This window comes from Rattus norvegicus, chromosome 7 (genome assembly GCF_036323735.1).
Source record: "Rattus norvegicus strain BN/NHsdMcwi chromosome 7, GRCr8, whole genome shotgun sequence".
Lineage (NCBI taxonomy): Eukaryota > Metazoa > Chordata > Mammalia > Rodentia > Muridae > Rattus > Rattus norvegicus.
Genome location: NC_086025.1, coordinates 64729954 through 64756104, shown reverse-complemented (window position 1 = coordinate 64756104; position 26151 = coordinate 64729954). Strand labels below are relative to the sequence as shown.

Here is a 26151-nt window from a genome sequence, read left to right as displayed (position 1 = left end):
AAGGCAAGATGGCAGGCATATGGGCTATCGTGGTACCAACCACCTTCACCCTTTTTTGTATTTTAGACTTGCCTTGCCGTTTATGTGCATGTACTTATCTGGTCTGGTGCCAGTAAAGTCAGAAGAGGGAGTTGGATCCCCTGGATCTGGAATTACGGTGGATCTGTAAGTACTGGGAATTGAACCCAGGTTCTATACAAGAGCTCTTAACTGTTCTGTCTAAAGACTTTAAGCTATGTGCACACATATTGGTGTGTGTGTGTGTGTGTGTGTGTGTGTGTGTGTGTGTGTGTGACATTCATATGAGTGCAGCTGCCCAGGATCCAGGAAAGGACACTGGGCTTCCTGGAACTGGATTTACAAGAAGTGAGTCACTCTCTTGGGTCTCGGAAACTGAATCTGGGTTTTCTGGAAGACTGAGTACTCCTACCCACTGAGGCACCTCTCCTGGAAGACTGAGTACTCCTACCCACGAGGCACCTCTCCTGGAAGACTGAGTACTCCTACCCACTGAGGCACCTCTCCTGGAAGACTGAGTACTCCTACCCACTGAGGCACCTCTCCTGGAAGACTGAGTACTCCTACCCACGAGGCACCTCTCCTGGAAGACTGAGTACTCCTACCCACTGAGGCACCTCTCCTGGAAGACTGAGTACTCCTACCCACTGAGGCACCTCTCCTGGAAGACTGAGTACTCCTACCCACTGAGGCACCTCTCCTGGAAGACTGAGTACTCCTACCCACTGAGGCACCTCTCCTGGAAGACTGAGTACTCCTACCCACTGAGGCACCTCTCCTGGAAGACTGAGTACTCCTACCCACTGAGGCACCTCTCCTGGAAGACTGAGTACTCCTACCCACTGAGGCACCTCTCCTGGAAGACTGAGTACTCCTACCCACTGAGGCACCTCTCCTGGAAGACTGAGTACTCCTACCCACTGAGGCACCTCTCCTGGAAGACTGAGTACTCCTACCCACTGAGGCACCTCTCCACACTCCATCTTTGTTTCTGGGGAAGGCAGTCTCTTAGCTCAAGGAGACCCCTCTTTTCAGACATGGGATTAGAGTTTGAGGAACAGAAATGAAGAAATGTCCTAGGGTCAGCAAGATGGCTCCGCAGGTAAAAACACTTCACATTGAGCCTGATGACCTGAGTTTGATTCCAGGGACCCACACAGTGGAAGATGAAAGCTGGCCTCACTGAACTGTACGAGCATATGTGCACTTGTGCCAACCCTCACCTCCTATACATCTGGAGACCCTGTCTCTGGGTAGAATGAAGGCCAAGGGCACAGGGCACTCTGAATCGCAGACTGATTCCACCTCCTGTGACCTCGGTGGTCAGCAACCACTCTCAGTTACAGACTCCTCCAGGTTAGTGACTGGAGAGATGGCTCAGCAGTTAAGAGCATAGGCTACTCTTACAGAGGTACAGGGTTAGTTCCCAGCACCCACAGGACAGCTCACATCTATTTGTAACTTTAGTTTCAGGGGAACCATCTTCCTTTTTCTGGCCCCTGAGGGCACCAGAAACATGTGTGGTGCACATATATATGCAAATACTCAAAACACATACAATAAAAATAAATCTTTAAATGTTTTCCAGCTTATTTCCCTGTTCCTCCGCCTTCCCCATGAGGTACTACTTACTATGCAAGTCAGTCAGGTCTGAAATTCTGAAATTAAAGTTCAACATGGTAAAGACAAGGAAGGCGCTCTACCCTCTTGACCTCCAGAGACTCCACAGAGATAGCAACAGTAAAGGCAGCAGAGACTGCCTGGGTCAGACTGTAAGCAGGGAGAAGTTGGGAGGAGGCACTTGATACATTGTCCAGCCATTCTTGGGAAACAGTGGCACACACAGACACACACAGACACATATACATGGGCACTCAGGCATAGGCACGAGTGCGCGTGCAGGCACACACACACACACACACACACACACACGCACGCACACACACACGCACACACGCACACACACGGGAACTTAGGCACATACATGTGGGTATGTGTGCACACACCCATCATCCCCAGGACTACAAAGTAAACACAGCTGAGGGCAACCTGAGCCAAACATCTGGCCTAAGACAGTGGAGCACTGCACTCTTCACCCCAGCTAGAGAAGCCGGGGGGCGGGGGTGCTCAAGGAGAACAAAATACCCACAGTCTCCCAAATACCCCCTCTCGTCTAAGGTCCTTTGATCTCAGTCCACTTCATCTGCTTTCTCCTGACAGTGGAGGAACAGAAAGGCAGTAAGAATGATAGGAAAGACCACTGATAGACTGCACCCTGACTTCTTGGAGAGGTCATGGCCTCACAGTTCCACCAGACTGGGAAGGCCTGGAACGGCGAGCTCATCTTTTTCCAGTCACTAGAAGAGGGGGTCCGGCTAAGGTAGGGTGGGATTGGGGGTCACTGCCTGGAGGAGGGGATCCTGTATTCTTCGGAAGATGGCTGGGAAATTCTTTCCATTGTTGCGTAGAACTTTCTTTCCTTCCTCAGTTGAAGTGCCTAGATGTTCCACAACGGGGTCTTCACTCTGCAGAAAGAGGGTCCAGAATGTCCCTGCCCACCTTTCAAACTGCCCTAGGGCTGGGAGACTCCCATCCTCCTGGCCCGGCCCTGAGCCTTAGCTCAGGACTAAATATAGGGCCACTCTGAATGGCCTGCACCCTTGCAATTTCCCTCAGGTGTCGTACTTACTAGCTCTTCCAGAGGCACATGCTCAAATAGTGGGTGCTCTTCAAAATGGGTGCACATCCATTCGTGCAGTTCCAGGACATCGGTGATGGTGTATACCAGGCCCTGTACAGGCAACATCGTTGTGGATGGGTTACAGCTGAGCAACAAGGTCCACAGTACAACTGCCTAAATGTGCCTCCCCCAAGACTATATTGTTAGTGAAGAGCCCCGGGCAGGCTACCTACAGCAGCTCCTTCCTCACTCACCCCGACTCTCAGCACGTAGGCATACTCTGCCAGAAGTGTGGGGCTGATGATTCGCCATTTATGCTTCGTTCGCTTAAAGTGTGGGTCGGGAAAGAGGAAGAACATCTTTGCCAGCTGTGGACAGATGCGCCAACAGGATTGCCCGTGAATGCCAGGCTCCGCCTCCACCTGCTAACCAGCTAACCCACCCGGCTGCTACCCAGGCTGCACCTGGCCCTTGCGGAAGAAGTTAGGAAGGTGCTTCATGGCGTTACTGCGGAGACAGGCGATGTTCTGGAATCCACCTCCGGGAGTTGCACGGAGGGCCCGAATCCTGTCTTGCACATAGTCGGACACCTTCACCCGAATTTCCAGACCCAGAATCAGGGTATCTGGGAAGAGCGGTGACAGTGCCACTGGGGACAGAGACATCGAGGGGACCATCAGTGTCACATTTTGAGGAAGTACAAAGAGGTTACACAGGAGAGAGTTTTTGTTTGTAGACATCTAAGTCAGGAGTGGGGGAGATACCCATGCCCCGCAGAGCTTCTCTAAGGAAGAGACAGGAAAAACACAAAACTGTAAAACTGTCACACTGTCCCAGGAGCAGGGTGTGGTGCTCATGCCTTTAATCCTAAGAATTGGAAGTAGGAAAAGGGGAACAGAGGCAAGCAAATCTCTGTGAGTTCAAGGTCAGCCTGTTTGATGTAGAAAGTTCCAGACCAGACAGGGCTACAGAGTGAAACCCTGTTTCAAAACATAAAGTAACCAGCCAGGAGGACTAGATCTGTCATGTAGACAAGAATAAAAGGGCAGAAGCTACAGCAACAGTTTGCTTTTGAGTTTTTACAAGGTCAACATGCAGTCATATTTATTTTCCCCGAGACAGCATTTCCTTGGTTGTCCTGGAATTCAATTTGTAGACCAGGTTACCCTTGATCTCAGAGATCCAACTGCCTCTGCCTTTCAAGTGCTGGGACTGAAGGCGTCCGCCACCACCGCCTAGCTTCATTTAATCTTTATTACACTCTCTGGTACAGTGTGAAGGTTGGGGAAACTGAGGATCAGAAATACTAAGACCATGGAATTAATAAGGGGGAAAAAGCAAGCATGAGCCAAAGTCTTCAGTCTCACACACCACGCTCCTCCCCTCTGATACATGTTATCTAGAGGCGAACAGCTATAGGGAAGATGTAAATGTAGACCAGTGGCTTGACATGCATGCTCTGGAAAACAAAGAAATGTAACAGGAACCCCAAAACATGAGAGGGCGGGGCAGAATGTGTTCTGGTGAGAAAGGGGGTAGGAGAGGGAAGGTGGTGGAATCCCCGAGAAAGATCAGTTCAGGATCAGTGGTCACAGTAGCTGATCTCTGACGCTTGTGCTGACCAGCTCACTGACCCAGCACAAGGCAGTGGAATGGCTCATGGAGGGACTGGAGCCACTGGAGCCAGACAGAACAACCCAGGCTCTCAGATACATTTGAGGCAGCCCCCTCCCTTCCCCAGGGCAAAGGCCATAGACCCAGAGTAGAAGGAAAGTGGAGGTTCTCCACACTGATGTCACTGGTGTCTGGTCCCAGGAGGAAAGGTCAACTCATCCTGCCTCTAACCTGCTGAGATGGCAGAACCCAGGCCTCTCCTTGTCCCAAGAAATGGGCCAGCATATTACCTAACAAGCCACCATAGCCACAGCCTATGTCTGCAAACTCCACTTGGGCCCCAGAGTGCTTTTCTTTCTCATCCTTTGGATCATCATGGCTCTTGTTTTGATTAGGTGGAGCAAAGAACTCTGGGTAAAGCTCAGACCAGTCCATCTCCTCTGGCTTCACAGGGCTATTGAAAAGAAAATAGGAGACACATGAAACTGTTGGACATACCATTGCAGACATGCTTGTGTAGGGGGAATGGTAGGTTTAGAAAACATTCTGCATGCATGGGGCCATATGGTGCGTAGAAAGCATAATGGAAGGTCCCCTGGCTTCTAAGGTGTGAGTCACAGTCCCATCATGAGGCTATGGCTGCTGATCTGCCAAGCTTCCGGATATTGATGTTCTCCCAGAGACTGAATGCCTAAGGCACTGGAGCACTACTTTGTTTATGCATATTTTAAAATTTTTTATTTACCCATGCATTTTATGAGTATGAGTGTTCGGTCTTCATGCACAGCAGAAGAAGCAATCAGATTCCATTATAAGTGGTTGTGAACCACCATGTGATTGCTAGGAACTGAACTCCGGACTTCTGGAAGAGCAGTCAAGCGCTCTTAACCATTATGGCATCTCTCTAGCCCTCTTTTTTTTTTTTTTAAATGTATTTTGTGTGATGAGAATGGAGCAAGGAGTGGCCAGGAATGTGTATATCTTTTTATAAATTCAAAATCCAAAATCGGAGCCAGGTATGGTGGTGCATGCCTTTAGTCCCGGCGCTCAGGAGGCAGAGAAAGCTGGATCTCTCTGAGTTCGAGGCCAGCCTGATCTACAAAGCGAGTTCCAGAACAACTAGGGCTTTACAGAGAAACCCTCTCTCGAAAACCCAAACCAATTTTTCTTTTAAAAAAAATTGGAACCTAGAAATGACAACTTGCTTCGCTTCTTCATTTTAGTTTCAGCAGTAGTTTTCTTCCTCTTCCTAGATCTATCTGGTTGGCAAGTCCACCCAGGCTTAAGTCTCCAACACCACGACCACTCCCAGTTGGCCAACTCCGCCTTCTGCCCAATCTCCCTCAGCCATCCCCACAGCTGACGTGTCATCCAGACAATCCTCCCAGGTCCATCTCAAGTCCCAGCTACGGCCTCAGCGCGACCGCCCTACCAGGCTGCTTGACGAGCCCTCCCTCCTTCCCTCCTGGATCCCGCCCGGCTCGCTCACTAGCGCAGTGTGTGGTCCGCCATAGGGTTGGAGTGGGCGCGCTGCCGGTAGTAGCGCTTCTGCGGCTGGGGGGCCTCGGCTCCCGCCATGATGCCACACAGTACACGTGGAGAGCTGAACTCTTGGCGCAAGGTGATGACGCAACCGTGGGGGTTCCATCAGGCCCCGCCTTTTAAAGAGCCAAGAGCAAATTCAGGTGAATCGTGGAGAGAGGACCCTGAAGGGAGCGGGCAGGGCAACCTGCGCGTTGCTGTGTCTAATTGAGCGGGAAGGCGAGCTCCCTCCGGGCACCCTGCATTCTCCCTTGGCTCACTCCTGCCTAGTCTCGGTTCCCAAATGCCCACAGACGCCCCACAGGTGAGTGGGATGTGAGGGACCCGCCTCTGACAGTAGATTCAAGCATCATTTCTTCTCTCTCCTGGTGGTCTCAAACCAAATCTGTCCTGTATGGTGCTGTGTGGGTCCTGTTCTGTGTGCACCAGGGATCCGGGCTCGGGGGTCATCCCTATCCATCTCCAGGAAATCCAGCTGGAGGAAGGAGGGCGAACTGGGGAGGCGGGGCCCGATGTCTGGGAGCAGCCCATATGGCTGGCAGTCCCCAGCCTCAACCCCGCACAGATTGAGGGGATCCGAGCGCTAGCCGGAGTGCACGGGCTCTCTATCTGCCGAATGGCCAGCTCTCACTCGGATCCGGAGTCGGAGCCCGAATCTGTGTTCCCACGGGAGGTCGGGCTCTTCACCGACTCTTACTCGGAGAGCAGCCGGTTCTGCTTCTGTGGACACGAGCTGAGCATCACGCAAAACTTTGGGTCCCGCCTTGGGGTGGCCGCACGCGTGTGGGATGCGGTGAGGAATGGGCTGTCCTAAGTGAGGGTCCCTAAGAGGTCCAGTCCCGGGACCCCGCCTCTCCCATATGGAGCCACCGTCCCGACAGTTTCCCACTTTCTCTCTCTTTCCCTTCCTCATAGGCTCTGAGCCTGTGTAACTATTTCGAGAGTCAAAACGTGGATTTTCGAGACAAGAAGGTGATCGAACTGGGCGCGGGGACAGGCATCGTGGGAATCTTGGCGGCGCTGTAGGGTGCGTGAGCTGGCATTGCGGCGGGAGGAGGGGGAGCCTGAGTGTGGAGAAGTTAGACGTGGATTCATAGGGGTGGGCAGGGCTTTTGAATTCAGCTCAGTTCCACTCTCCAGCGAGGCAGACAGCGCTGATGAGCGTTCAGGACACTCAAGATAGTTGGTTTCAGGGTGTCTAAAACAAATAGGGATTCCGTATGTGTGGGCGGGGGGGCGCTGGAGATGCCCTTTCATTAAAATGCTTGCTGGATTTTCTGAAGGAGCGACAGACCTAGGACGGTGTTATGTTAGGGTCTCTTAATTTTTTTTCTTTTTTCGGGGGAGGGGGGAAGTGGGGGTGGTTGACACAGGCTCTCTTGTTGTTCAGGCTGGCCTAAAACTCATTACGTGGAGAAGATTAGCCTTGAATTCCTGATCCTCCTGCCTTACTTTTTCTAGTGCTGGGATTGTAGGTGTGGGCCACCACACAACACTACAGCCTTAAGTTTTTAATGCTAAGTCATGTAGCCCGGGATGTCCTTATCCATAGGAACAGAACTGGGTTACATTAAGGGCACTCTTTGAGGAGGCAGGCATTTATTCTTATATTCATTCAGTCAGTCAGCATGCATTCTAAGTCTTCTGTGTGCCAAGGGGCATGCTGGGGCTGAGGGTATGACGTTAAATAAGGATTTCCTCTCCCCAAGGAACTTGTAGCCTAGTAAGGGACAATGTGGGAAGACACTACAGTAATACATGAGAGTGAGGTCTCTGTAGCATGACTATGCTCTGGCTAGCCACCTTGAGGGCTGAGCAATCCACAAGGGGAAGCTTAGGCAGATGAGGAGTTGGAGGGTCAGCAAGTCACATTAAAAGCAAAGAAGCGGGGCTGGGGATTTAGCTCAGTGGTTAGAGCGCTTACCTAGGAAGCGCAAGGCCCTGGGTTCGGTCCCCAGCTCCGAAAAAAAAGAACCAAAAAAAAAAAAAAAAAAAAAGCAAAGAAGCCGGGGCTGGGGATTTAGCTCAGTGGTAGAGCGCTTACCTAGGAAGCGCAAGGCCCTGGGTTCGGTCCCCAGCTCCGAAAAAAAGAACCAAAAAAAAAAAAAAAAAAAAAAAAAAAAAGCAAAGAAGCCAAGTGGAACAGTTCCTGTCTGTAATCCCAGCACACAGGGTTTAGGCCAGCCTGGGCTACAGAGTAAGACCCTGTTTCAGGTAGAAAGGGAGGGAAGGAGACAAGGGGGAAAGTGTGTGTGTGTGTGTGTGTGTGTGTGTGTGTGTGTGTGTGTGTGTATGACTGTGTGTGGATATGGGTGCATGTGCATGTTGCATGTGTGTGTATGTATGTGTATATATGATTATGTGTGTATGGTATGTATGTGTGTATATGTCTGTGTGCATATGTGTTTGTCTCTGTGTGTATGTATTTGTGTGTGTGTGTGTGTGTGTGAGAGAGAGAGAGAGAGAGAGAGAGAAAGAGAGAGAGAGAGAGAGAATACCTGTCTTCACTTACTGTCATAATAGCTACTGCTTTTTTGTGCTGTGTTTAGTCGCCAAGTCTAAGATCTGGGTGTAATCTATTCTCTGACTTTGTATGTCAGGGTTCAGCCAACCCTGGATGCCTTCTTAACACTTGCACAATGGGTCCTTTCCTTGTCCCTCCGTACGCAGTCTGTCGACTACCGATTCTTGCCTTGCTTTTCAGAGCTATCTTCATGCTTCTCGGTGGGAGAGGTTAGCACTCTCAGCTGACCCTGTGCTCTTCTCCTAGCCAAGCTGTCTGTCCCACAGGCTTGCCCATTATGAAGCCACAGCCAGACATCATCACGACACTTCTTTCCATCCTCACACGCTTCTTGTCCTGTGGGCTTTCACTCCTAAACATCTCTTGGATTCTCTTGTGTTTTCTTGATGACACTCCTGGCTGCCCAGCCTCAGCAGTCATCATCACTTGCTCAGACTATAATAAGGAGTCAAGCTGGTTGGTCTTGTTGTTTCTAGTTCTGGTCCCCACCTAGATGCTGCTCACACCACCCTGCAATCAAATTTTTTTTCAAAATAGCTACTGTCATTATCACACCCCACCCTTCTATGGAGTCTTGCTGCTTTTATCAAAAGGTGGCTTCCAACAGCCTGCCTCCCTCTCTAGCCTCTTTCTGTACCTCTCTCCTCCTGTTTTCCTTGTGCAATCTGCTGACCTTCTGCCCCTCCATTCTGCAAATTTTCTTTAATGTCCCCTTCCTTAGGGACTTCATGGGGGCTGCACTTTGTGTTTGAAATGGTCTTACTGCCTAGTTACTGCAAATGAATTCTCCATAGCTAGGCTCATGGGAAAGCTTCCTCCAAGGGAAGGCTTTCTATACACACACACACACACACACTACATACACTCCATACACACATATACACACACACTCTACAGACACTCTACACACATATACAGACTCTACACACACACCACACACACACATACACACACACTCTACACACTCCACACACTCTCCACACACTCCACCCACACATATGCACACACTTCACACACACACCTGCACACACACTCTCCACATAATCCACACACATTCTACACATACACACACATACACACACTCTATATACTCCACACACTCTACACACACTCTACACACACTCTACACACACACATATACACACACTCCACACACACACTCTACACATACACACCACATACATATACACACACACTCACTCCACACACACGCCACACACGCCACACACACACACTCCACACACACATCACACACACACACACACTCTACACATACACACCACATACACACACACCACACACACACACACACACACACTCTACACACATGCACACGCACATACTCCACACACTCCACACACACTCTACACTCACTCCATACACTCACTCCACTCACATTCCACACACACATGCACACGCACATACTCCACACACTCCACACTCTACACACACTCCACTCACATTCCACACACAATCCACACACACTCTACACACACATACCACATACATACACACACACTCACTCCACACACACACTCCACACACACATGCACACACATACATACTCCACACAAATGCACACACACACACTCCACACACACCACACACACACACACACAATCTACACACACATACCACACATACACACACATACACACTCCACACACACTCCACACACATTCCACACATACACCACACACACACACACACACACTCCACACACACCTCACATACATTCAGACACACACAGGCCTTCTTAGTACTCACACACTAGTGCTAACTAGACTCATTGTGCACTTGTATCACTGAGCTCAGGTCCCTGTGCTGCCCAGTTAGCCTGTCCTATTTCCTGTCCACTGAGTCTTCCACTGTCCGAGACAGCTGATTCTTACCTCCTCTGCCATGATCACCCTTAACTGACCATGTTGTTTCTTCTGGTTATGTCTGTGTTCTCAGACAAGTGCACGTCACAATGTCTACTCACGTGTCCATGTCTACTGCCTTCATCTGATTGTGGCAGGCGGATGGACTAGCTAGAGTAAACCTTTCCACCTGTCCATAAGGCCTTGAGTCTTCCCACAGTAGACCCTCCTCTTCTCTCCTGTATCATTTGTTTCCCTCTCTCTCTCTCTCTTCCTCTCTCTCTATATATATACACACATATACATATACATATACATGTATATACATGCACACATATATACATCAGGATATATGTATATACACACATACATATCAGGGCACACACACACATATCTCCCTCTTTCTATATATATGTATACACACACACACATATATATATATCTCCCTCTCTCTCTATATATATGTATACACACACATATAAATGTATATACACATATATATCAGGATGTATATGTATGTATACACATACATATCAGGATACACATACACCGTATCAATATACCTCCCTCTGTGTGTGTGTGTGTATGCTTATGTATATGATGTAGGATGTAGGATCAACCACCCCCCCACACATACACGATAGGCACATCAGCATAGTTATGTACACATATATCACATACATATACAGACACACCATCTATAGACAGCATCTGTGTATACAGAAAGTGCACTTGTGTGTGTGTATCGGGGGAAGTGGCTGATTCTTTGCCATTTCTCTGCTCAGGAGGGAGAGAATACATTTAAATGTTAATGTCCCCATCTGTAGTTCTTTTCTTCTTCCTTTTCTTAATCCATTCCACTCAGGTTTTCTGTCCCTCTGATGGTTCTAGCTTAGCTTGTGAGCTTCACTTCCCACCCCACGCTTTGAATCCAGGAGTTAGTTTCTAGCCCACCCAGTGGACTTGGCGTTTGACAAGGATACTCCCATCTCCTTGAAATGTCCTCCACTTTCTGGGCCAACACGCTTCTGGCTTCTACACACCACCGGCACACTTTCATGTTCTGTTTCGTTGACCCCCTTTTATCCTTACAAGGGAAACCCTGAGTGCCCCAGAGCTCAGCTGTGTACTTTCGACCCCTTGTTTTTCTTCTGTCTATTCTCCCTCCTGAGGAGTCACATCACTCTGTGGCTTTGAATGTCCTCTTTATGTCGAGGACCGAGATCCTCTCATTTCTACATCCAGGCGTTTGCGTAGCTCCGTCTACTCAGCGTCTTCACCGATTGTTTGATGGACATTTCAATCTCGGCTCACGATGAGATCATGCTCCCATTTCCAAGATGGCCTTCTAAAGCCCTTCATTTACATAGTGGGCAACTGGCCCTGAGTTAGGCCAAATGTGCAAAAACTATCCTTAATCAAAACCTCTCCCCCACTGCTCTTTGTGTTCGTGTGGGGCAGTTTGTTGATGTTGACCATGTGCTCCGAATGTTAAGGATTTGATTACTTCTTTTTTTTTTTTTTTTTTTTTTGGTTCTTTTTTTTGGAGCTGGGGACCGAACCCAGGGCCTTGCGCTTCCTAGGCAAGCGCTCTACCACTGAGCTAAATCCCCAACCCCTTGATTACTTCTTAATCACTGTCACTACCCGAGTTCTAACAAAATCATCTCTGCCCTGACCAATCTCCCTGTTTCTGTCCTGCCCTTCTATAGGTTTGGGTTGGTTTTTTTTAAAGGTTTATTTATTTATTTTTATGTGTGTGTGCTCTGCCTGCATGTATGGACCACATGCTATCCTGGTGCCTAGAAGAGGGACTGGATCCTCTAGAATTAGAGTCACAGATGTTTGTGAGCCACTGTGTGGATGCTGGGAGCCCCCCAGGTCCTCTGCAAGAGCACCCAGTGCTAACTGCTGAGCCATCTCTCCAGTTCCCTTGTTTGTGAACTTGTGTTTGAATAAAGTACATTTTGTTTTGTTTATTTCCTTTTAGATTTACTTGCTTTTGTATTTTATGTACTTGGGTACTTTTTCTGTATGTGAATCTGCACACCAAAAGACAGCCATCAGAGAGTTGTGACCCACCCTGTGGTTGCTGGGAATTGAACTCAGGACCTTCGGAAGAGCAGTCAGTGCTCTTAACCACTGAGTCATTTCTCCAGCCCTTGTTTCTGTTTTTTAATCACAGTAATTGAAGTGTTTCTAGTAAGTCCTGAATCAGTGTAATCATTCCCCTTAAAATGACCCCCTATCTTCCCACACGGCAGAGGATCTTGCCCCTCCATCTCCCTGTCCCAAGCTCCTGCTGCTGTTTGTCTGACCGCTCTTCACCCTGCAGGGCACAGCCCTGCCTGAAGGTCTCTGTGCCTGCTGATCTGTGTTTAGTAGACTTTAGCCAGGCCGGGCCATGTGGTTTGCTCCAGCGCTGCCTTCAGGTCTTTTCCAAACAAAATCTGCTTACTGAGGATTTCCCAAGCATCCCACTAAAAGTGTGCCCTTTGCCTTCTCCCACAAGTGGTTCAGATTCGTTCCCTCCTTGGTGCCTCACAGTAGCATGCATTGCTACTCGATGTATTGTGTGTCTTATTAAAAGGTCTAATATAATCCTGATTGACCTTCAACTCCTGATGTTCTTGCTTCTACCTCCCAAGTGCTGCGATTATAGATGTGAGCCACCAGGCCCTGTTTGTTTGTGGTTTGTTGACAATGCGTCTTACCATGTAGCCCCAAATGGTCTGGAACTCATGGTCCTCCTGCCTCAGCTCCCCAGGCTCTATGACTATAGGCAAGTATACCATGCCTGGATATTTCATTTCTTTTGGTCCTGTTTTCATTTTCTGCCACTGTTCTTTCTTCTCCTCCTCCTCTTCTTTTTTGTTTGTTTTTGGAAGCTGAGGACCGAACCCATGGCCTTGCGCTTGCTAGGCAAGCACTCTACCACTGAGCTAAATCCCCAACCTCTCCTCTTCTTTTTTAATTAAAAAAGAAATTAAGTTTGGAGCCAGGCAGTGGTGGCACAGGCCTTCATTTGTCATGGCCTGAATGTGGAGGTCAAAAGAACGTTTGTGGGAGTCAGTTCTCTCCTTCCACCATATAGGACTCTGAGATAAAAATTGGACTGTCGGGCTTGGTAAGAATCTTTATCCACTGAGCCAGTGCCCCATTCCTCTTCATTTGAAACAGGGTGTTATGTAGTCTAGGCTGGCCTCAAACTATGTAGCCAAGGATGACCCTTCTGATAGGGCTGCCTGTACCTTTCTAGTGCTGGGATTATAGGTCTGCACCATCACTTCCAGTCTAAACAATTACTTCTTTATTTGGTGGACTCAGATCCAGGTCCTTAAATAGTCTTCAACTGAACTATAGCCCCAGCCTTCTCCCTTTTAAAATTTTCTTTTCTTTTTCTTTTTTTTAAACTGCATTTTAAATTTGCATCATAAATGTTATCCCATTTCTTGGTTTCCCCTTCCAGAAACCCACTATCCCACCCACCTCCCTGTTTCTATGAGGGTGCTCCCTCACCCACCTACTCACTCCCTCCCACCTCCCCTCCCTGACATCCCCCTACACTGGGCATTGAACTTTGACAGGACCAAGGGCCTCTCTTCCCATTGGTGCCCAACAAGGCCATCCTCTGTTACATATGCCGCTGGAGCCATGGGTCTGTCCATGTGTACTCTTTGGGTGGTGGATCAGTCCCTGGGAGCTCTGGTTGGTTGATATTGTTGTTCTTCCCATGGGGTTGCAAGCCCCTTCAGCTACTTCAGTCCTTTCTCTAACTCCTCTATTGGGGATAAGATTTTGTTTTCTTTTAAAACATTACTTTTATTATTTTACATTATGTGTATGCCCACATAGGTTTGTGCACATAAGAGCAAGCACCCTCAGAGGCCAGAGGCATCCTATCCCCTGGGGTGGCATTGTAAGCCGCTTGATATAGATGCTGGGAACCAAGCTTGGGTCCCCTGGAGGAGCAGCCTGTGCTTATTCACTGAGCTGTTCATCTCTCCAGCTCGCCTCTATTTTACTTAGTTAAGGTCTTGCCATGTAGCCCAAGCCGGTCTCTAATTGTTGCTTGTCCTGGCTCTGCCCTAGTGCTAAAACCACAGGGATGTGCTGCCGCCATTACACCCAGCCCTGGGCACTGTTCTGTAAGCTCTACACGTGTGGCTTCTCACCTGTCTTGTTCACTGATGTGTTCCAGACACCTGGCATATGCACTCCAATAAGTCACCTCTTACCACTTCCGCTTTCTTTTTTATTGTCAACCATGCTGCCGATTAAGTAGTTACTTTTGTAACTACTTTGTGGCTGTTTCCAAGTCTGGAATGAACTCTCAGAAAGCTGCAATTTTGTTCTGCCTCTGGTTGTTTCTCCTGTGTTTAGCAAGCACTCAGTACACGTTTGTTATGTGAGGGAAGTGTTCTGAAATGCTGACCTGGTTGTCTTTATCCCAGATCCTACTCTTAAAACCTGTTTCTCCGCCTGGCAATATAGCTTGCCTAGCATGTGATCACCCTCCATCAAGCCTGACTCTCTCTTAGCATGCAATAGTCCTCCGTTTGGGTCTTGACATTCTTCTTTCAATTTCTACATCTAGCCCAGTGGTTCTCAACCCTCCTAATGCTGGGATCCCTTCTCCAGTTCCTTATGTTGTGGTGACCCCCAACCATAGTTATTTTCCTTGCTACTTCATAACTGTAATTTTGTTACTGTTATAAAATGTAACTGTAATTACCTATGTCTTTTGGTGGTTTGGGGGGTAACAACCCACAGGTTGAGAACCTCTGTTCTAGAGTATAGCCTCCCCTAAGCATGCCATGCCCTTTGCCTGACAGGCACTCGTGCTCCTTACTCCCTGCTCAGAAAGGTGCACCTGACTCGTGTGTGCTTGGCCTTTTGGGCTCAGCTGAGGTCACGTCTTCTGGGTTTGTGTGGGTGGGGGTGCATAGCTCATCCCCGGCTTAGTCTTGCTCAGGCTTTTGCTGACACCTGATTGTTGTGTGTTGGGCAGAGAGGTTGAAGATTAGCTCAGAGAGAATGTTGATGTTGTAGAATGTAGAGTAAGGAGAGTGGCATGGTTGACAGTGAGGTTAGGGCAACTAAAAGTCAAAGTATGGACTTCGAGCTGTCGAGACACGAGGTCTTAGGGTCTCTGACCTACCAGGCAGGAGTCAGGAGCCCTGTCTTGGTCCCTCTGACTTGCATTTTTCCTCCCCACTCTCCTTCAGGGGGGGATGTTACCATCACTGATTTGCCACTGGCCCTAGAGCAAATCCAGGATAATGTCCACGCTAATGTGCCACCCGGAGGCCGGGCTCAGGTGTGCGCCTTGTCCTGGGGAATTGACCAGCATGTCTTTCCTGGAAACTATGACTTGGTGCTGGGGGCAGATATCGTGTACCTGGAACCTACCTTCCCAATGCTGTTGGGGACCCTCCGTCACCTGTGTGGGCCCCACGGCACCATCTACCTGGCCTCCAAGATGAGAGCAGAACACGGGGCAGAGACCTTCTTCCAGCACCTCCTGCCCCAGCACTTCCACCTGGAGCTGGCCCAGAGGGATGAGGATGTGAATGTCAACATCTATAGGGCCAGGCACAGGGACACCTGCTGGACAGCACCCGTTCTGTTGACCTAACTCTTGTCTGAGGAATGGCATCCCTCCAGAGCCAGGAACATCAGGACAAAAGAAAAGGATGGATTGCCCTTCCTCCTTCCCTCCTCCCTTTGGTTCCCCTAATTATTCTTGGGGAGATGCAGCAGGGTGGGGCTTGTTAAGAATGGTGGAGCCCCAGAAGCTTTGAGTTTAAAACACAAGGAAAGCGCCCAACACTTGCCTTCAAAGGAGGAATAAGGAAGGGAAACTGTGAATAGTCCCTGTAGAGAGATCACCACTGATCACCTCTGGGTCTTTAAACAGAATAGACTTTTTTTTTTTTTTTTTTGGTTCTTTTTTTCGGAGCTGGGGACAGAACCCAGGGCCTTGCGCTTCCTAGGTAAGTGCTCTACCACTGAGCTAAATCCCCAGCTCCCAGAATAGACTTTTTAAAAAACCACACTCTTTGACATTTCTTAAGGAAAAAAAATGAGCATGAATCATCTCTTCTGTATCCCCAAACATGTAGTTATTGACAGAAAGTTGGGTGCTGTGCCTCAGAACACCTGTTTCTTGCCTGCTGAAATTAGATTCTTGATAGGATGAGTCTTCCTTGATCTGAGCCCCCGGAGGAGAGTCAGAGATGTCCCCTGGACTGTAGTTTCTTCGTCCTTTGCAAAGCTCAAGACCTTGATCACCCGCATTTTGTACCAAATTCTGGACTGGGTTCTAGGTTCTTCTGATCTCTAGCTCTTCCTTCTTGTTTTGCCTTTGGTTCTCTCTCCCTCTGGAGTAGTCTGGCTCTTTTTTTTTTTTTCTTCTTTTTACTTAGCCTTTCAGCACACAACCATCTTTGGTGTGTCTGCCACTCTTCTCTTAACCTTGACGTCATGCCTCAAACCCTTGCCATTTCCAAAAACTGCTCTAGTTAGCTTCTACTGCAAGAACAAACGTCTTTGCTTGGTACTCAGGCCACACACTGTCTGCTCCTAAAGGACTCAATTCCTACTCTGTTTCTCTTGCACTTTTAGCCAAATTGCAAAAGGCTTACGCTTTGTTCCCTAACCCTATGCAGGCATTCCCTGACTTCTCCACTTTCCAGATGATTCCCTTCCAAGAACGATCATTTCTCTCTGTCTAAACTCAAGTTTTGCTTCTGGAAAATAACACCCAAACCAAAAATCTTCCTTTTCCTGAGCTTTCTGCTTGGATGTGGTTTCTTTGTCTGGAGATCTTTTAACTGTTTAAGGACCTTTTATTGCCTTACCTGATTGTTTTTTCCTCAGACCAATAGATCCATTGGAGGGCAGAGCTATGATTTATTCATCACTGATCCCCTGAAACTGGCAACAGCTCTGGGCACACATGTGTTCAGCAGATATTTTGTTAATTCAGCAATTATTTATTGGGTTTGTTGAAGGGACTCTGCTTCTCCAGGTGACCTTGGGCAATTTCCTGAGCCCACCTACCTACCTGCGGTTTGTCCTGTGTCATAAACGGATATTGAAAGTACATTGGAAATAAAGAAACAAAGTATCACCTACATGTCTTGTGTTGTTATTTCGTGGCAACTTTATCGCTCAGTTTTACCGGCTAAGTCTTTTGTGAAATGTTTTAATGAAGCAGGCAAAAGAGACGATCACACTCCCACTGCCTCCCCGGTCTGCAAGCGGCAGCGTCCTCGCGCCAAGTGTTCTGGGAAGCGTTTTGGCCCTCGCGCCGCGCCGTAGACTGGCGTCTTGTCTGTGCGCCGTAACTGGGAGGGGCACAGGGATGTCGCTGCTGCGGTCGCTGCGCTTCTTCCCGGTCGCGTGTACCGGCCGCTCGGTGAGGGCTCCCGGCCCAGGGGCTAACCTGCCCTCCTGGGCGCCGTAAGCGCGCCCTTCCTTTCCCCCGTCCCGGGTCCGCGCATAATGCCCCCGGCGCCCCGCGGACGCCCTCCCTCTTCCGTCCTGCTCCGGACGCTCATCCCTTTCTCCTTATCCCTCCCAGGCAAGGGCTGTCCTGCTCCAGCCGTCCCAGCCATGGCACACGCTTCACGCGGGCCCCTCGTTGTCGTCTTCTGCCTCCAGCAAGGAGCTCCTCATGAAGCTGCGGCGGACAACAGGCTACTCCTTTGTCAACTGCAAGAAGGCTCTGGAGACTTGTGGCGGGGATCTCAAGCAGGTGCAATGCGATTTGGTGTTACGGCTCCACCCCATGCTTTCCTTCCGGGGTTACTCTGGGTAGCATAGACGTGACCTGCTGCTGCCCAGTGTCCTGAGCCACAGAACCCAAAGAGTTCTCTGGCATAAAAGATAGCTTCCCCCTTCGACTTCGTTTTCACTGGAAGCAGTTAACCTAGAAACTCAGTTAACTAACTAGAATTCCTTGGTAGAAGGCTGTGGGAGGGCTGGAGAGATGGCTCAGTTGTTAAGAGCACTGATAGGTCTTCCAGAGGTCCTGAGTTAAAATCCCAGCAACCACATGGTGGCTCACAACCATCTGTAATGAGATTATGAGATCTGATGCCCTCTTCTGGTGTGTCTGAAGACAGTTACAGTGTAGTTGTATATAATAAGGAGTTAAATCTTAAAAAAAAAAAGAAGGCTGTGGGATTCGCTGCTGCTTAGAGATCGGGCATTTGTGTAAATTTTGAAATTAGACTCTAGAGGCCCTCACACATGCTGTAACTCTGGAGATTGCAATGAATACTTTCGTGTTGTGTCAACGTTGTCTATACAATGAAAACACTACCATCTGTCTCATTGTGGGGTCGTGAAGATTAAAGATAGAGAAGCATCAGCTACTACAGAGCCCGGTGTAGAGCATTTAAGTGATTTCTGTTATAGAATGTGGGTGTGCAGAAGAAGTCATATGGTTTGCACACATTATTTTAAAGTACCATTCATTTCTACTTCCTGTGACGGACGTTTCCCTCGTGTTTCTTTTGCATTTGTAGGCAGAGGCCTGGCTGCACAAACAGGCCCAGAAGGAAGGATGGAGCAAAGCCGCCAAGCTCCATGGGAGAAAGACTAAAGAAGGCTTGATTGGCCTGCTGCAGGAGGAAAACACAGCTGTTTTAGTAGAGGTGTGTTGTTGGGGTGCTACATACTAGCTACATATTAGAAAACAGCTGTGTCTTGGAGCAGACAGTTTGTGGACCCTCACATGCTTACAGAATCTGTAAGTGGTGGCTGGAGTTAAGTCCCCAAGGCCTCCATTATATAGACTGGGTTTAAATGCATAGGTGTCTTGATGGGAAATGGCCTAGCAACCTAGATCATTTCTCATAAATATGAATCCAGTGCAACCTTGTTACCTGTTACAGGTAGAAGTGGCAGCACTCACCTGTGTTCTCAACACTTGGGAGGCAGAGGCAGGAGGATTACTGTGAGTTTGAGGGCAACTAGGCTACCAAGTGAAATCCTGATCTTTACTCCTAGAAAAACCAATAAGGAAGTTGGTGGTTGTAGTAATGTATTACTCAGGTGTTGATGTCTGATAAGTAGTGGATTTGGAGGACACTGTAGGATCAAGGCATGAAAGGATAAGGGAACGAGATAAACAGTTGGTAGTAAACTAGTTTGGGGCATGGGCAAGGTACTGTGTGGGCGTAATTCTAGTGCATGGGAAGTAGAGGCTGGAAGGTCAACTCAAGGTCATCCTGGGCTACTTAGAGAGTTCAAGGCCAGCCCCAGACCCTTTCGCAAAACAGTGGATGAAGTGATCATGGTGTGAGTCCTTCAGTGTGTTCCGGGATGCTCCTGGGTATGCAGGCTGTGACTGACTCCCTCCGCGGCTTCTGTCATTCCACAACTATGGACCTGCAGCTTTAATGTCCCTGTCTTCGGCTTTTTCCGGCAATTCTTTGGCTAGGTTTCCAACCTTAAGGCCCTTTTAGCTTATACTGCAACATCCATGCATTCCCACAGGTAAACTGCGAGACAGATTTCGTCTCCAGAAATGTAAAATTTCAACAGTTGGTCCAGCAAGTAGCCCTGGGAACCATGGCACACTGTCAGAACCTGACGGATCAGCTCTCCACGTACAGTAAGGTGAGCATGAAGGTCGTCTCCAGCTTGCCGGGTCTGTTCTTTTTTACCTTTTTGGGGTGACTAATTGAGGATTTGAACCCAGGAATTTGTGTGCACACTGCTCTACCAATGAGCTACGCTTCTCTTTTTGGGCGGGGAAGGGGTTGAGACAAGGTTTCCCTGTGCTGCTCTGGAACTTACTCTGTAGACCAGGTTATTCTCTGCCTCCCAAGCGCTTTTTTGTTTTTTTGAGGCAGGATCTCTCTCTCTGTAGGCTTGGCGCATCTGGGACCAGGCTGGCCTCACACGGCCTCACATTCACAGAGATCCTCCTGCCTCTGCCTCCTGAACCTGAAGTAGAGGGATGAGCCATTACGCCTGGCTCCCATCATTTTTGGGGACAGGGTTTCTTACTGAACCCAAAGCTCACCCATTCACCCAGACTGACCGGTAGTGAGTTTTAGAAAGACTACTGCCACCCCACTGCTGGATCGGAGATGCGTGCCATCTTTTTATGCGGGTGTTGGAGCTCACGCTGCCTACTGTGATAACACTGAGGAAATACTTCCCGGAAGATTTCACCTCAGCCATGCTGATCTCTCAGTCCCAGCTAGACAGCATTGATTGTCCTAGGAAAGCAAAGCTTTCTGTCAGCGGTGCTGACTCTTGTTCATCACAGGCTGATTGATCAGCCCCCAGCTGATCAGAAACCAAGATTCATAACTCAAAATATCACATGAATGACAGTCTTAAAGGACCTCTCAAAGAAAAGAGAGAGGGAGACAGGTAAAAACGACAGACACACAGACAGAAAAAACAAGCTATACAGTGAGACCCTATCTTTAAAAAAAAAAACAAAAGAAATGGTCTGGAGAGATGGCTCGGAGGTTAAGAGCACTGACTGCTCTTTCTGAGGCTCTGAGTTCAATTCCCAGCAACCACATGGTGGCTCACAACCATCTGTAATGAGATCTGATGCCCTCTTCTAGCGTGCCTGAAGACAGCGACAGTGTGCTCATATACATAAAGTAAATAAATAATTCTTTAAAAAAAAATACAGACATATCAAAGCTGAATTAGACAATATACAAATAATAAATTAAATACATTGGCATCATTTTGGTGGACCTGGTTTGCCCATGCCTTTACTCCCAGCACTTAGGAGGAAGCTGGATCTACGGGTTTGAGGCTAGCCAGGTCTACAGAGTGAATTCCAGCACAGCCTGGGCTACAAAGAGAAAGCCTGTCTCAAATCAACAAACAAAAGGATAAGAGATGTCTTGTTGCTTTAAGAAAACATCCCTATCACATCGTAGCACTGGGGTGTGTGCATGTGCACGTGTGCGTGCGTGCCTGTGAGCGTGTGGGCATGAAGGTCAGAAGGTAGCTTGCAGGAGCCGCTTCTGTGACACAGGGCTCTTACCACTGAGCCGCCTCGCTGGCTCCCTCTTACTCCCTTTCGAATGTCATTAATTTTTATTATATAAACTTTATATATATTTGTTCGTATGCACATGGTGCCCACAAGGTTACAAGAGGATGCAGGATCCCTGGAGCTGAGTTCCAGGTGGCTGTGAGCTGCCATGTGGGTGCTGGGGACTAAACTTAGGTCCTCAGAGGAGTAGCCATGTGCTCTTGACCTCTGAGCCCTCTCCAGCCTTGACTCCGATTCTTTCTTTTTTCCCCTTTAAAAGGTTTATTCAATTAATGTGTACAGTGCAGCATATGTGTGCACTGCTCTCTAAGACCAGGAGGTGCTGGGCATTGAACCAGGGTCCTCTAGAAGAGTAGCCAGTTCTCGTGACCACAGGGCCATTGCATAAGTGGTCTCATCAGATTATCGTTTTATTTCTTGTTACACCATTGTAATACATTTGTGTCAGGTACTGATGGCGACATATAGACTTGCTTTTCAACATATCCTTGTATCACGGAAACAGTCTCTAGCAGTGTTTCACACAGGCTTGGCCAGCCTTGACCACACTGTAGCCTTGGTCAGCTAAGCACTTCTCATCCTTCTGTCCCCACCTCCCAAGGGCTGGGATTAAGGCATGTTCTACCATGCTCACTACCGTGTTCTGCCATGCTCACTACCGTGTTCTACCATGCTCACTACCGTGTTCTACCATGCTCACTACCGTGTTCTACCATGCTCACTACCGTGTTCTACCATGCTCACTACCGTGTTCTACCATGCTCACTACCGTGTTCTACCATGCTCACTACCGTGTTCTACCATGCTCACTACCATGTTCTACCATTCTCACTACCATGTTCTACCATGCTCACTACTGTGTTCTACCATGTTCCACTATTGTGTTCTGCCATGCTCACTACTGTGTTCTACCATGTTCCACTATTGTGTTCTGCCATGCTCACTACTGTGTTCTACCATGTTCCACTATTGTGTTCTACCATGCTCACTACCGTGTTCTACCATGTTCCACTATTGTGTTCTACCATGTTTACTATTCTGTTCTACCATGTTCACTACCATGCTTTATCATGTTCACTACCATACTTTACCATGTTCGCTACTGTGTTCACTACCATATTCTACCATGTCCGCTGTCATGTTCTACCATGTCCACTGTCATATTCTACCATGTCCATGTCCACTGTCATATTCTACCATGTCCACTGTCATATTCTACCATGTCCATGTCCGCTGTCATGTTCTACCATGTCCATTGTCATGTTCTACCATGTCCACAGTCATATTCTACCATGTCCATGTCCGCTGTCATGTTCTACCATGTCCACTGTCATGTTCTACCATGTCCACTGTCATGTTCTACCATGTCCACTGTCAAGTTCTACTATGTCCACTGTCATATTTTACCATGTTCACTACCATATTCTACCATGTTCACTATCCTTTGCTTTCTAGCTGCATGGTATTCTGTTGTATGATGTGCCACAGACTATTCTATTAGTCTTCTGTATTTGGGCATTTGTCTATTGCCAAACTTTAATGATTAGAAATAATTATTCAATGGATAATCTTTTGTATACGTGCTATGTGCTTTTAAAGAATTCATACTCTTGTGTCTTTGAAAGTTCATCATCAAGCCTGTTATAGTGATGCATGTCTGTAATCCCAGCACTTAAGAGGCAGAGGCAGGAGGATTTCCAGGAGTTTTTGATTAGCTTGGGCTGCATTGTTTTTCTAAGTCTTTCAGGATTGCAGAATGTGACCCTGTTCCTAAAAGCAGTACTGGAAAAGGAAATGCATCCTCCAGTTCCCAGTCCTAGAACTGCAGAGCCAAGGCCTCGTACATAGACGGCTCTGCTCCGCTCAATCCTTTGCGTGTGCTTTGTCAGGTATTCCTGGCAGTGCTGATATTTTATGATTGTATAAAAGTCCCACTCCTGTTTCTAGGAAATGCTAAGAAGGCAGGGCTAGAGGATGAGAGTCTAATGGAGTTGGGGTGGTGCAGTGGTAGAGTAAGATATTTATGAACATGATGTCATCAGTTTTTAACATCCGTGGCTTGGCTGAAGTTTCATCTGTTTATAGATGGTTGTCTTAAGCGTTTTCCCAGGTCTCAGCTCTTTCTGGCTGTTCTTTGGGTGATTTCAGCTGTCAAGCCAGCTCACACTTGTCTCCTGTACTTAGGGCTTCCTCAACTCCTCTGAGCTTTCTGAACTTGCAGCTGGGCCCGACGGGGAAGGGTCTCTCAAGGACCAGTTGGCCTTAGCGATTGGTGAGTATCTGTGAGAGTTCTGGAAAGTGGACGTTACAATTGGGTTTTTTTTTGGTATCCGTTCCTTTTTGGGGCAGGGAGGGTTTAAGACAGGTTTCACTGTGTGGCTCTGGTTGTTCCAGAACTCTGTAGATCAGGCTAACCTTGAACTCATAGAGATCCATCTACCTCTGCCTCTGGCCTCTGCCTCCTGAGTGTTGGGAGAAGAGGCGTTCGCCACTCACCCCTACTCACTGTCTAAAAATTCTTTCCCTTTTAAAGAAAATTGAAGATCATCTGTTTCAGGGTTCGATAATGAGTTTATGCAGGTGCATGTCTTTAGCCACTGTGGGAGAACCATGCTCCGGTCATTATGGGGCTACAGTGCCGATCTTGCTCTCTTTCCCTGTGTCCTGAGAGAGGGAGGGAGGAAGGGAGGGAGGGAGGGAGGGAGGGAGGGGATAGCAGGCTGGACTGGAGTGGCTGGGAATTCTCTGTCTGCAGCTTTTAGCCAAGGCGTAGTTGCTTTCACACGGTCATCTCCAGTTCTGCGTGGTGAGCCACAATGAGCAGCCATGCCGACAGCTGTGTGAAGAAGTCCTGGAAGAAATAGGACTTTTTACTTGATCTCTGGATCTTCCTCTGAATGACCAGCTTCTAACCATAACTGTGTCTAACCCTGTGTCTTCACGAGACCCTGCTGTTTGCTTCACATCCCTTCCCCATCTTGATTTATTTAGGCTTCTCTTGGAAGGGGATCCTGGGGAAACAGGAGAAGACTAGAATCTGTGTTTGGTTTCGAGAATGTTACAGAATCTTTGTACCTTTGATAAGTGGTGGTTGGAACTGTTGGTGTCAGGGGCTTGGATTTCCTGGAACTTTCTGTTGCAGACCTTTCCCGGACTCTGTTGGTGATGGGAGTCAGTTGTGGATGTGTTTTCGAAAGTGATCGGTGATGGGGGCAGGTTTGCTTTGAAGTCAGCTTTGAGTTGTGACTTGAGCGTTGTGACTCTAGCGCTGCCTAGTATCGCTGGGTGGGTCAGTGATTTATTTAGTGGTGAGTTTAGTGGTGTGATGACTAGCATGGACAGAAAGGTCGTCTTGCATAGTTCACATGGGTGCCACCATAGTCACCACAATCCAGTAGTCGTCTTGTTTTTGCTCTTTTATAGGGACACTGGGAGAAAACATGAGTCTTAAGCGAGCTGCCTGGGTGAAGGTGCCCTCTGGGTTCTATGTCGGCTCTTATGTGCACGGAGAGATGCAGAGCCCCTCCCTCCAGAACCTGGTGCTGGGGAAGTACGGGGCCCTGGTCATCTGCCAGACTCCTGAGCAGATCACAAACCTGGAGGAGGTTGGCCGCCGCTTGGGACAGCATGTGGTGGGCATGGCCCCTCTCTCAGTGGGCTCCCTGGATGATGAGCCTGGAGGGGAGACAGAGACCCGGATGCTGCCCCAGCCATATCTCCTGGATCCTTCCATCACACTGGGGCAGTATGTGCAGCCCCAGGGCGTGACCGTAGTCGACTTTGTGCGCTTCGAATGTGGAGAAGGTGAGCAGGTAGCAGAGGCTGAATAGGTGGAAATATTTAATTTTCATACCTGGATTTCCTTATAAAAAGTTATTTTCTAAACCTCTTCAACCCTCAGATTTTTTTTTTAGTTTAAAATGAAGTTATATATTCATGGGTAAAGTTATTAAATATCAATGTAATAAAGCATGATCATTTATTTGCATAATACTTAACTCATGTGTGTATATGTAAGTTTATGTAACTGCGAGTATATGAGTATATGAGTGTGTGTGTGTGAGTTTATGTGACTGTGTGTATGAGTGTGTATGTGAGTTTATGTGACTGTGAGTATGAGTGTGTATGTGTGTGTGTGAGTTTATGTGACTGTGAGTATATGGGTGTGTGTGTGTTTATGTGACTGTGAGTATGAGTGTATGTGTGAGTGTATGTGTCTGTGAGTATGAGTGTGAGTGTGTGTGAGTGTATGAGTGTGTGGGTAGGTGTGTGTGTATGTGAGTGTATGAGTGCATACTTGCCAGGCTTGTGTAGTAAGCATTTTTACCCAATAAGCCATCTTCCCAATCCCCAGCCTGTTGATTGTGTAGTTGCCGAAGTTTCTAGCACATTGTCTTGCTCCTGTGACAAAGGTCTCTCATTCTGCATTGACTCTGACATTTTGGGTCATGTATCGTCCCTGGAACTTCCCCAGCAATGTTTCCTGTAATCTGGACTTTGTGCTTGTTGGCACATGCTACAGCTGTCTGGGAGATGTGGGCTCCTTTGTTGACAGCTACAGCATGCTCTCTGCAGTGGTGCACACATACGCTGGTATGTGCCCAAGATGGGTGTGGGTGGCTAGGTCTGAGGCAGATGGGAATAGCAGTTGTCCAGTTATGATACATCTCTCTCTCTTAGCATTGCCTTTTATTTGCTTTGATGCTGGAGATTGAACTAAGGGGAGTGTGTTCTTGTCTGTCTGTCTGTCTGTCTGTCTGTCTTTCTTTCTTTCTTTCTTTCTTTCTTTCTTTCTTTCTTCCTTTCCTTCTTTCTTTCTTTTGTATTTGGTTTTTTGAAATGGTTTCTCTGTGTAGCTCTAGCT

General features: G+C 48.1%; 3 protein-coding genes across 9 annotated transcripts in view; 2 read left to right on the top strand and 1 right to left on the bottom strand.

Annotated features, from left to right (window-relative positions):
* Positions 1–1573: 1573 nt before the first annotated feature.
* On the bottom strand, positions 1574–5916 carry Mettl1 (methyltransferase 1, tRNA methylguanosine). Of its 2 annotated transcripts, none has more exons than NM_001398934.1 (6): positions 5745–5916; positions 4603–4766; positions 3163–3347; positions 2953–3066; positions 2708–2809; positions 1574–2543 (listed from the first exon to the last, which is right to left on the bottom strand). In NM_001398934.1, exons 2-6 carry the CDS (start codon positions 4745–4747, stop codon positions 2394–2396), a joined length of 696 nt encoding a protein of 231 aa, NP_001385863.1. In that variant the 5' UTR covers positions 4748–4766; positions 5745–5916; the 3' UTR covers positions 1574–2393. The 2 variants fall into 2 exon arrangements, with proteins under 2 accessions (NP_001385863.1, NP_001385862.1); NM_001398933.1 differs by having other exon boundaries at positions 5802–5916.
* Positions 5917–5998: 82 nt separating this feature from the next.
* The window catches only part of Tsfm (Ts translation elongation factor, mitochondrial), a 35777-nt gene continuing 15624 nt past the window's right edge, over positions 5999–26151 (top strand). For 4 of the 6 annotated variants that reach the window (XR_005486720.2, XM_039079874.2, XM_039079875.2 and 1 more), the window contains exons 1-6: positions 17535–17663; positions 17829–18002; positions 18778–18906; positions 19751–19873; positions 23472–23559; positions 24711–25091. Coding sequence is in view for 5 of the 6 variants with exons in the window: in XM_039079874.2 (XP_038935802.1) it covers positions 17610–17663; positions 17829–18002; positions 18778–18906; positions 19751–19873; positions 23472–23559; positions 24711–25091 (949 nt within the window). In the remaining variant the exon portion in view is untranslated. 6 annotated transcript variants of the gene reach the window in all.
* Positions 6201–17379, top strand: Eef1akmt3 (EEF1A lysine methyltransferase 3). Its single transcript, XM_003750328.5, is given in 4 exon segments — positions 6201–6647; positions 6770–6881; positions 15469–15844; positions 15846–17379. Coding segments are annotated over 4 exon segments (915 nt in total). The 5' UTR covers positions 6201–6248; the 3' UTR covers positions 15874–17379.